Source organism: Ictalurus punctatus, chromosome 4, assembly GCF_001660625.3.
Source record: "Ictalurus punctatus breed USDA103 chromosome 4, Coco_2.0, whole genome shotgun sequence".
Taxonomy (NCBI): Eukaryota; Metazoa; Chordata; class Actinopteri; order Siluriformes; family Ictaluridae; genus Ictalurus; species Ictalurus punctatus.
The window spans coordinates 441,079-452,870 of record NC_071284.1 but is presented as its reverse complement, the minus strand read 5'-3'; the positions used below and the strand labels follow the sequence as shown (position 1 = coordinate 452,870).

The window sequence follows — 11,792 nt, the reverse complement described above, 5'->3', positions numbered from 1 at the left end:
ACCGGGTGTCCACCAGGGGGCGCAATTACAGTCAAATACTGTTCCTCAACCCCTGCTGGCTGAAATGATGTACAATATGCTCCATCTTATTTATAAACACACAAATAATGTTAAATAAATAAATAAATTACTATTAGAATTTTATTAGAAATGATTCAACACGTGATACTCGTTATAAAACTGGCGAAGTGTTCTTTACAACCTTATAAGGCCTGTCCACTCGGGGGCGCTCTACATGTTTATACAAATTTCAAACGACTTTTTAAAATTCTGTTCAAGATTTTCAGCTAAAATCTTTCCTAGTAAAAACCGTATTGATGTACTATATATACATATTTTTATTTTCTAAAACTAATCGCAGAATTTTCATTCATAAATCTTAAATTTGGTCTTCGTTTTGGAAAAAAAAATCGTGACACTACAAATGAATTTTAAAAAATAAATAAAATAAAACAAAAGCGTCCACTTTTATCTACAGTACACGCACCAAACATGAAGAAGAGAAAGAAGAACATGAGAAGGCGGAACCTCCTCACCGGAAGTGACGTCACCTCTTCCACGCAGCGGCCCTGACGTGGCAGTACGCAGGCGCGAGCCCCGGCAGCAGGCTGACTCCCCGAGCGTCGCTGAAAGTTTTGGTTAGCTGTTAGCTCGCGGATAAGCTAAGCTAAAATACGCTAAGCTAAAGTACGCTAAGCTAAGTGTGTGTAGTGGGGGGTTTATTAGACTCTCAGCATGGGGCTGACTATCTCCTCACTGTTCGGGAGACTGTTCGGGAAGAAACAGATGAGAATTCTGATGGGTGAGATTACAGCTGCACCTGCTAATGCTCTGTAGCATCACCGAGCAAGCTGGCTAAAACACCAGTTAGCTAAACTAGCCTAGCCTAGCTTTCGCAATTCTGTGAGGAAAAGCTAAAAATAAGAGTGTGTGTGTTTAAATAAATATGCTTTGTTTCTATCTTCAATCATTTCCGTTTGGTGACTTTAAAGAAAAAAAAAAAAAATATATATATATATATATATATATATATATATATATATATATATATATATTTAAAGCGAATTTAAATCCCGAATGAAAGCTAACATACTGACTTGCTAGCTGCTTTTTTATAAGAAGTTATTTATTTCCTAATCTAAATCTTAATAATCCACATAAAAGCTAGATGTTGTTCTGAATTTAAATGCTATTTTACTAAGTGTTAGAAGTGATAATATAGTAGTGTGTTGTGTGAGAGTATTTCAGTAGGTGTAGATTTCAGAAATAAACCTCTGATCATTTTAAAGGTACATATTTGTCCAGATATATATATATATATATATATATATATATATATATATATATATATATATATAAAATCCCCATGGATTTGTGGCTGATTAAAACAAAGCAAAGAAATAAAAACAGTGACTGTAGTAATTTACTTTCCTTAAAGTTTCCCAGGGATCCAGATCCTGGCCCCCGATACGACAGCGTGTGTACGGAGGAAAATTGATGAAATGTTTTGATGACTCATCCTGTACTAACCTTGTTTCTCCCAATTAAACTCTCTCTACAGTGTATATGCCCTGCCCACAGGGGGTGTGTCTTGCTGTATAGTAGCAGCTCGTTAGCAGTAAACATGGTTGGTGTTTGTGGCCGAGCGTCTACACACACACTGTTTCCTGAGAACCGAGAATAAACGCTTTGTGTTTATTCATGTAGAAGTGGGTGGAGTCTGAGTGAGTTCACGGTTGTGTGACTTTTTCAGATGATGTTTTGAGCTCGACCGCAACTCAAACATAGGCCTTAACTCCAAACACACACGGCGTCTCGGATCAAAGTCGCCCTGTTTAAAGAGGAAGAAGGCTTTGTCACGTATACGTTACAACACAGTGACCGTGGGTGTGGGTGGCGGTGAGAAATCATCTACAGCTGAAAAACACTTGCTATAGCTTCGTCGCTCTTCTCCCTCTGACTTCCTGTTTATGAAAGATCACGTCCGCGTACAGAGTGACGTCACGTCTCTGGAGTGTAACGTGTTTAAACCGAGCACTGTTTCTTTACTGACCTCACAGTTTATTCATACATCTGTCTGGTTAAGATTCAGGTATTAGTGAGCGATTAAAGTGTGTATGTGGGGTAATGGCAGCACATGAAACTAATCGTGTGTGTGTGTGTGTGTGTTACAGTGGGTCTGGACGCTGCAGGTAAAACCACAATATTGTACAAGCTGAAACTTGGAGAAATTGTGACTACGATCCCAACCATTGGTGAGTTTACACAAAATCCTGTCTACTGTTCTACACTAACATGGGTCAGAGGTGGTGATGAGTTCTGGATTGTGATTGGTCAGAAGGTGGCGATGAGTTCTGGATTGTGATTGGTCAGAAGGTGGTGATTAGTTCTGGATTGTGATTGGTCAGAAGGTGGGGATTAGTTCTCTATAACAGCGGCTCTGACAGTAGCGCAAGTTTATATTAATACACTCGCTCTAATACCTTATCGTTTCCATAGCAACAGTAACTCGTTCACAGGGGCGTGTACAGCGGACTCTCCACTGATAATAAACAGATTTAAATAATCGTTGATATGGTGAAGTTTTCTTAAAGTAAGGAGACATTTATGTAACGAATATGGAAGGAGTCTCCAGTGTCAGCGCTGTGTAACAGTCAGAGGTAAAGCTTTAACTTTAAGTTTTCCACATCTTCAGGACAGAGGAGTTTGCACTTCCTTATGGTTTCTATGGTAACATGAACAAGCTCCTGAATTTTTTTTGTCTTATTAACTTTGAGAGAGCGTGTAAAGGGAGAGAGAGAATAAAGAGAGGCAGTTGAGGGAACGAGTGTTTATATTTGCTATAATGTTAACCAGAAGTTGTTTCATGAACGTTAAATGTGACTATAACGGGATAAAAAAAAGTATCATGTTCTTTAATAAAAAAAAAAAATTCCATCGTTGTTAAATTGCTGTGGTGTAAGAGGAGTAAAACACTCGAGGACGTGCTGTTAGAGGAAAATAATCATCTTCAGGACAGTAACAGAATTTTATTTGTGATTAACGACGGATGTGTGTGTTGTCGTTTATTACCGTGTCACACTGCTGTTTCGCTTTCATTCGTTTTCTTGTTTTCTTTCTCCAGGGTTTAATGTGGAGACTGTGGAGTACAGGAACATCTGCTTCACCGTGTGGGATGTTGGTGGTCAGGATAAAATCCGTCCTCTGTGGAGACACTACTTCCAGAACACTCAGGTACCCACGTTAGCATTCAGCACATCGCCCTTCCTCACCGAGCATCTCACTGTGGGTTTAGAGAACAGTGTGAGCGCATGATGTGGGTGGAAAGGGGCGGGGCTTCCAGGAAATATTTTTTCGTATCAGAGAGATTAAGAAAAAAAACACCTGCACACCTGTCAGTCATTTCAGATTCATGTGTTGATTGGCTCATCTGTTTTTGTTGTGGAGAAAAACAGATTGCTCTATCGCGGCGTACTCTGGTGTTGCACAACGAGTAAAGATGAGCAGGTCTAGTACGCAGTACTCTAATCTACAGTAAACGTTATTAACCGCTGTAGCGGTGTGATGTATAGGAGGAGGAGGACGATGATGATGATATTGTTATATTGCACAATCTGAAAGATTGTTATTATAAAATTCAGATTTTGTAAGAGTCACTGCACTACTGAACATCACCGTATCATCATTACCTGGACAACTGTGATTCAGCCAATCAGTTATCTGTGCTGCGTATAGCCCCGCCCACATGCTGTGTCCTGTGGTTTCTCCTCAGGGTCTGATCTTCGTGGTGGACAGTAATGACCGAGAGAGAGTGGCCGAGTCTGCTGATGAACTCTCCAAAATGGTGAGATTTGGTCTTCATGTGTGACGAGTGAGTGATGTGGTTCTGATTAATCCGCTGTGACATCATTTCCTGTGTGTGTGTGTGTGTGTGTGTGTGCGCAGCTGCAGGAAGATGAGCTGAGGGACGCCGTGCTGCTGGTGTTCGCCAACAAACAGGATCTGCCCAACGCCATGCCGGTCAGCGAACTCACAGATAAACTGGGCCTGCAGAGTCTGCGCAGCCGAACGGTACACACACACACATTCACACGCACACACTCGTGCGCGCGCACATTCACATTCGCACACACATACTCACACACCATGAGATGTTGCTGTGTGTCTTACTGTGTGCGTGTGTGTGTGTGTGTTTTGTCTCTGCAGTGGTATGTCCAGGCCACGTGTGCTACACAAGGAACCGGACTCTATGAGGGACTGGACTGGTTATCCAACGAGCTGTCCAAACGCTAATGCTGTCCTCCACCTCACACACCGAGAGAGAGAGATGTGTGTGTGTGTGTGTGTGTGTGTGTGTACGGGTGATTAACCTACGAACTCTGTTCTGAAGAACCAGTGTGTGATGGATGGGATTAAAAGCGGGGGGAGGGGCTAGTCAATCCAAGTGCTACCACCCTCGTGTTTCCATTTTTTTCTCTTTTTCTCTGTACTCTGTCACTTTTTGTTTTATTGCAATGATCCGATTTGTTAGTAAGGAGATGCAACAGGCCGGCGTCACTTCACCCGTCTGTTTCAGTTCTTAGTAAAGGAACATGCCATGCCCACTTGGGTCAGTGCACCGATTCCATAATAAAGTAGGAAGATGTGTGTTATAATTTGCACCGGTTGAACTTTGTAGATTTGCAGCGACACTCGAGTTTATGAGCTGTTCACATGTCCGGTTCTCAGGATCTTTAGTCTCGTTAATTCATTAAACCAATTGGTTAATTGGATAACTAGAAATATTCATTTGGATTGACTTTCTGTTCATTTATCTAATCTAAATCTAATCAATCAAGGTGATTAGCATGCTTTAGCCGTCGCGTTTGTTTATTCGTTAACAATTAACCACTCAGCATCGATAATTAATTTTGCCGTTTAATTCCAGTGTAAAGATTTCTACAGGAGGAAATGCTTTCTTTAAGTTACAACATCGAACAAAAACGTTGTGTTAAAACTGCAGGAGAATTCTCTGCCTTTGATCACTCTGGGGGCGGGGCTAATTTGCGGGTTGCGGGTCATGTTGTGAATAGCGGTTTTGTGAATGATACTTTGTAAAAAGAAAAGGAAAAGACTGCAGATTTAACGATCTTTACACCCTGAACTACAATCAGTTTAACCTAGAGGAAAACTCCACCCAAAAAAAATTAGCATATTGCGTATTTTTTCATTAAAACGTGATCTGCAGCTGCGTCCAACATTTACTTTAAGGAATTTTTGTGCCTAAAATTTCTTTCATGGACGTTGTATTTCCACTGGCTTCCTACATTACCCACAATGCCGTGCTGATAGGATTCTCCCTAAGGAGAGCCATGCAGCGGATCTTTAGTCCTTCAGTCTGTCCAGCTTCCAAAGCTTCAACTTTCACACCGACATCAACACCATCGCGCTTGTCATCTCGTACGTCGCTAACTAGCCAAGCCGTGTAGCCGCATTGCATTCTGGGACTTTGAGTCCAGCGTTTATTCCGTCTTGTCTACTTCTACACTCAAATTCTTATTAATATGATGCTGAAAAATGAAACGTTTGCGAGGCAGTTTTGTTTTTTTGGAACTGACAGGTAAACCTGATTGTGATTGCGCTAGCTCCGCCCCCGTGACATCAGAGTGACACAAGCACTAACCTCTCACAGGAATAATAACTATACAGCACCAACCGACACGTTCTCACCCGAATCCCTTCTCACAGATATTTCAGTGTACGCAGATGTTTCAGGGCGGAGTTTCAGTGCAGCTGGGTTCTGTTCTTTTTACGGTCCTGATGTTTCTGCTTTCGAGTTAACAGCAGCGTAATAACGTTTATCACAGAGACCAGCTCGGTGTTTTACACAACACGTCATCTAGCGAGTTCATAACCGCAGTCGTTAAAGTGTCCGATGTCTACGTCCAGTTTAAGGCCTCTAGAACTTTTAGATTAACTCAAACCTTTTTTTTTCCTTTTGCAGACTTAACATTCCATGCTGAATCGACTTCCTATGACTTTATTTCCTGTTTACTTCCTCAAACTGAAGTCGAAGGTTTGATGGAAACTTCCTGTGAGCTCGAGAGGATAATTTCATTTCTGTTGTACATTTTTTTATCTCGCCTTCGATCATGTCCTCCGTGTATCTGCTGTCGGTATTGATGTGAATTCCTCGAGTGCTGCTCTCAAAAGAACATTGGAGATTTTATTTGTGACTGAATTCCTCTGTCGAATGCAGCGTGTGTTACACACACACACACACTCTCTTTCATTTGCAGTTATCAGGTGATGTCTGTGTACTTTATGTATGTACGGTCATGTTTTAGAATAAAAGCTCATTAAAGCACCCCTGAAGGTTGCAGCAGCATGCGTATCGTTAAGCCTTACAGTCGTGTCTCCCTTTCATCAGGGTTTTTAATAAAGCTGGTTAAAGAAAATAACTGCAGCTGAAGCTCCTGGAGTTTTTGTGTACCTGCTTTCTTTTGTGTTTGTTTATAAATCTCACTTTCTGAATCCTGCAGGTTTCCCTACAGCTGCACAATCCGCTCTAAATTTCTATTCAATCAGTCACTGATTAGAAAATGTGTATTTGTAGTAGGAGTCTTCATGCCGTATAGCGCCCCCTGGTGTAGGAAACATGGACACCAGTGCATTCCACTCTTTTTTTGCCTCTTTGTCAACTCAAGTGGCTTTATTGTCGTTTCAGTCACACAAGTCACCTACACAAGGGTGGTATTTTTTTTTGCGGAATTGCAGTCGCACGGAATAGTTCTGCGCTCTTTCGCAGTGATGTTTGTTGGTAAACGAGACCTTTTGGCTGTACTCCTGTTCGACGCATGCAAATAGAAGAGGGCGTGGGTTGAACGCGTGTTGTGATGACGTCATGTCTCGGCCCAAATCTGTGAAAAATTGAAAAATTTCAGGTACCTATGAATATTCTGGCATCTGCTTGGTTTTGTGTTAATTTCTGCGATCATGAAATCCTGGAAGAGGAGCCCCGATGATCTTCTCAGCTGTCATCACTATCTTGCGAGGGTCTTGCGATCCGATACGGTGCGATTTCCGAACTAGACAGTGATGCAGCTGCTCAGGATGTTCTCGATAGTTCCTCTGTAGAGCGTGGTGAGGATGAGGGGTGGGAGATGGGCTTTCTTCAGCCTTCTCAGAAAGTAAACACGCTGCTTGGTGTTCTTGGTGTTGAGGGAGCAGGTGAGGTTCTCTGCCAGGTGAACAGCAAGGAATTTGGTGCTCTCGTCGATCTCCACGGAGGAGCCGTCGAAATTCAGCGGAGGGTGGTCGCTCCATGTTCTCCTGAAGTCAACGACCATGTCTTGTTTTGTTCACGTTCAGAGACAGGTTGTTGGCTCTGAGGCAGGACACTGAAGACTTCTTCGGCACGGGGACGATGGTGGTGGTCTTGAAGCATGATGGAACCATGTCTCTCTCTCTGTCTCTCTCTCTGTCTCTATCTCTCGATCTCTCTGTCTCTCTCTGTCTCTCTCTCTCTCTGTCTGTCTCTCTCTGTCTCTCTCTCTCTGTCTGTCTCTCTCTGTCTCTATCTCTCGATCTCTCTGTCTCTCTCTCTCTGTCTCTCTCTGTCTCTCATGTGGAAATCCACTCCTCTCCACTCAGTAATAACATTTACAGATTTACGCATTAAAGCTGATCAGAAGGCATTTTAATAATTGATCCAGTTTTTCAGGAACACCTTGTTTTTTGTTTTTGTTTTTTAATGGAAACCAGTACAGTGTACTCTGTTCTACTTGTAACTTTTTTAGATAATAAACCTTTTTATTTATCACTTCAAATGACAGTCAGCTTTATTCAGCTTAATATTACGTGAATTAGATCTGCTGAAAGTCAATAAATAAATAAACATTACAAAACACATACAGTATAACAACAAACAATAAACCATCAGAAAAAAGTGGAACTAAAGTGGGCCTTTATTTTTCAGCAGGACAAGTGTTTTACAGGACCGCTTTAACTGTACACCACACACACATTTGCAGGTAATAAAGGTGTTGAGGGTGAAAACCAACCCAGTGACTGTTTAATACCACGTGTAAGACTGTAACTTGATTCAAACAGAGAATAAATGCACATTCTCCCAGAGACAGAGTTGTGAGGTGAGTTTTAGAGCCTGCAGGTGATTACACACCTGTAATATTTACGTCATTAACAGCAATCCGTTATTAATACTTTCACCTGCGTTTATTCGAGTCGAGTTTCGGCTTTTTGGAAATCGAAACTTGAGTTGTTTTTCTTTCCGTGATGTCACGGTCTCTAAGGCGACATGGGCGTGGTGGGGTGTGTTTGGAGGGGGGGAGGGGGGGGGGGGTGTAAGAGGATAAATACTGAGCAGAAGAGAAACTCGGTCTTTTCTTTCCTCCTGACTTCTTCAGTCTGCAGAAGGAGCTGAAACTGAGAGCGCTTCATGGTGAGTGTTGGGGATTTGCTTTTCACTTTAATTTCTTTATCTTTATTATTATTATAATTATTATTATTATAGTGAATAATGTGGTGTTTCTCCTTCTCAGCTCTGCTGCTCCGTGAGGATATCTTTGGCCATGTAGCCGTCGCTTGCGTCTTTCCTGTAAGTTAATATATTTGTGTTTATTATTGTGAGATTTTATTACTCCGCTGGATTGAAAGTGTGAATTATTCAGCCTGAGAGAGAGAGAGAGAGAGAGAGAGAGAGAGAGAGAGAGAGAGAGAGAGAGAGAGAGAGAGAGAGAGAGAGAGAGAGAGAAAGAGAGAGAGAGAGAGAGAGAGAGAGAGAGAGAGAAAGAAAGAGAGAGAGAGAGAGATTATGATAGAAAATAGACCCGAGATTTGATGTGACAGAAAAAATAAAATGGACAAAAGTTTATTATTGAGGATTTTACTGGGAAAGATTCTGTTCTATAATGTAAAAAAGAGGCGCAGAGCTGCGTGGCGGGACAGAAGGTTCTGGATGATTCAGATGTTTGTGTGTATGGTGTTGGGCAGGTTTAGACAAAGTCCAGGTATTACCGTGTGTGTGTGTGTGTGTGTGTGTGTGTGTGTGTGTGTGTGTGTGTGTGTGACATGGTGGTCATGTCGAGTGAATTCACAAATTTAGTTTTAGTTTCTGAAAAGCAGTTGGTGTTAGTTTATATTTCTCTGATCTGAAGGACAGGATTTATCAAATACACCACAGATAAACGGTTCTTTTTAACGTTTAAAGGATAAACTTAGCCAAGAACATAAAATAAAGTTTAACATTAAGAAAAGAACATAAGGGTTAACACAACACATTTTGCATTTACATTTAGATTTAAATACAAACAGGAAGTGTTTTATTGTAGATAATAAACTCATAATGATCATGTTTTATTAAGTATCTATTCATTAATTAAAGGAGATGTTTGTGTAAGCTGACAGGATGGTTATGTTCCCATGGTTACAGATCTCTGGAGGAGGAAGAGGAGTTAAAACATATCTGCCAAGGGATGTGTCACTCAGTCCTTCTGCCCCGGTGTCAGATGTCATGTGGGGGGGCCACGCCCATGGAAGTCCCCCTGCAGTCTGCACTCGGGGTCCAGCGGGCCTGCAGTGGACAGCGCCGGGTCTACACCGACCTGCCTATTGAGCCCCAGATTCCAAAAGCAACCACAAAAACCACAAAAACCTTTTTCGCTTTTGGCGTCTGTTGCTTGGTTGGCAGGCTCTGTGGTTGGCTTGCCGTTGAAAAAACCACCTTTTATTAAAGCTCTTCAATGCTGTACGCCATTTCCAACTTAACACCAAAAAAAATCAATAAAAACAGTAAAATCATGGAACGTAAAATGTCTCTGGTGTTGTTTTTTTGTTTTAAAAAATGTTAATCATTTAACCTGCAGGTGTGTAACGTTTATTACACTTTAGTGTGATAATGAGGGAACTAAAATATATTTCTTCTACTTTTAATAATCAGAAGCTACTATACTGTAGCGATATTACAGGTTACTGTATTGCCAAGAGGATGTGGGCCGGCCTAATGATTGAGTTCAGGTGCTTCAGCCACACCCACTTCTAACAGGTGCATAAGCCTCAGATCTCAGCTGTGGAGTGTGATGGGAACGCAAACCCTGTGCTGTTGTTTAAGTCTTGACCTCCATAACACATGGTGAGAATTTGGGGAGAACATCAAGTTTTTCACCCAAAACACGTGCTATTTTTTCAGGTGAAATTTTAGCAGCTTTTCCTCACATTCACACCGCTGCTTACGGGGGTCAAGGTGTAGACTGGACTGTGCTTTGTTTCAGCCTGTGTCCCTCCTAAGCTGAGATCTGAGGGTTTTGGACACGCCCATTTGTGACAATATGGTGCTATTTCATGTAGAACTCTGTGTATATACTCTGGGATGCCGCTTCCACTATATAGAAGTTAAATTGAAGATGTTTGTACTGAGTATTCATCTGCACTGTCACCAAAAGTGTTGTGTAGCCTCAGGTCTTGGTCCTGAAGATGCCTACCAAGTTTTGCGTCCGTGTGTAAGGTCATTGCTGAGATACAGCCTCACTTCCTGTTTAGCGTCCTCGTTGGCAGATTCGTTGTCCCATTACGGACAAACCAATTGGAGTATTCAAAATTCTTTTGAAATTTTGTTTAATTCAACAGATAACGTTTGTGAGGCTTACGCTCACTGACGTATGTTGTGACGTAAATTTAGTGTTTATTGGACAACATTTTCAGGAGGAGTAGCAAAAGCGATTTTTTTTGACAAAATCCACAGCGGCACAAAATCTATTTAGGCAGAAAATAGGCACAAATTTGACCCGATGGTGGCGCTAGACGTTAGCAGCACTTAGTTCAAATTTGGTCAGAATGTTCCTTAGAACCTCCCCAAGCAGTGTCCCAAATTTTACAAGGTTTTACCAGACTGTTCTATGAGCTGCCACAGACACAGACGCCAGAAGAAGAAAAGAATATTAATAATAAAAGGTGGAATAACAGTGAAGTGACTGCGCACCCTTGGTGCTTGGCCCCCTAACAACTGACATTCCAGACACAATATGGCCAAGAAATCTGTTTATTTTTGCTCCACAAACGGAAATAGAGCCCAAAAGATCACCATCACTGTGTGAAATTTAAATAAAGCTTTAAATGATTCTCCTCACGACCTGCTTCCGCGACTCGACAGTTAAACGTTCCTCAATAATTCATCATTAGTGTTCCAACGTTCAGGTTTTTGAGCGTTTGTTTTCATTTAGACTCACGCATCCGAAATAAGTTTTGCATTTAATTTGATTTTTTGTGTGACGTGTAAAATCCAATAGTCAGTTATTTTACAGTTTAAGTGTCCGTTTAAAGCAGAAGAGAAGCAGAACCGCGAGGAAAGACGAGAACACCGACAGGAAGTTGTACATCCTACAGACCCGATGAACACAGAACCGCGTCTGTCGTGTGGTTTCCTGTTCTGCAGAGCCTCTTGCTAAAAAGAATAGAACTTTAAAATAATGCTTTCAGGAATCTCACACAAACCGTGCTTCTCACACACACACACACACACACACACACACACACACTTCAGTAACTTTACTTACACTTCATTAGCGTTTCTTTAGTTTAAATCCTACAGCAGAAGGTTCCCCTTTCAGAATAGGTTCCAACAGAACCCTGTTCAGAGACAGGAGAACCTCTAACTATCCAAAGAACCTTTGTGTACTCGTTTTCTGAACACAGATGTAAAATACTTTTTACGAATTAATTTTATGTAAGAAATCCATCCAGGTCTGTTACTTATTTCCAGATCTCATACAGCTTCTATTATAATCATCTGTAGGAAC

At 41.5% G+C, this 11,792-nt stretch overlaps 1 protein-coding gene and 1 long non-coding RNA gene across 2 annotated transcripts; both read left to right on the top strand.

Annotated features, from left to right (window-relative positions):
- The first annotated feature begins 578 nt into the window (after nt 1-578).
- On the top strand, nt 579-6,346 carry LOC108264180 (ADP-ribosylation factor 5). The gene is made up of 6 exons (XM_017465512.3): nt 579-802; nt 2,175-2,255; nt 3,125-3,234; nt 3,773-3,844; nt 3,946-4,071; nt 4,207-6,346. The coding sequence occupies exons 1-6, from the start codon at nt 736-738 to the stop codon at nt 4,291-4,293; spliced, it is 543 nt and encodes a 180-aa protein (XP_017321001.1). The 5' UTR covers nt 579-735; the 3' UTR covers nt 4,294-6,346.
- Nucleotides 6,347-8,324: 1,978 nt separating this feature from the next.
- LOC108263964 (uncharacterized) lies at nt 8,325-9,810 on the top strand. The gene is made up of 3 exons (XR_001812302.2): nt 8,325-8,440; nt 8,541-8,596; nt 9,431-9,810. It is a non-coding gene; the product is annotated as an uncharacterized LOC108263964 (long non-coding RNA).
- The last annotated feature ends 1,982 nt before the right edge of the window (nt 9,811-11,792 follow it).

Excerpts from the sequence above, each read along its gene's own strand:
- LOC108264180 (XM_017465512.3), top strand. The coding sequence starts at position 736 with ATGGGGCTGACTATCTCCTCACTGTTCGGGAGACTGTTCGGGAAGAAA. Across the intron at positions 2,256-3,124 it reads GACTACGATCCCAACCATTG|GGTTTAATGTGGAGACTGTG; the intron begins GTGAGTTTACAC and ends TTCTTTCTCCAG. Across the intron at positions 3,845-3,945 it reads CTGATGAACTCTCCAAAATG|CTGCAGGAAGATGAGCTGAG; the intron begins GTGAGATTTGGT and ends GTGTGTGCGCAG.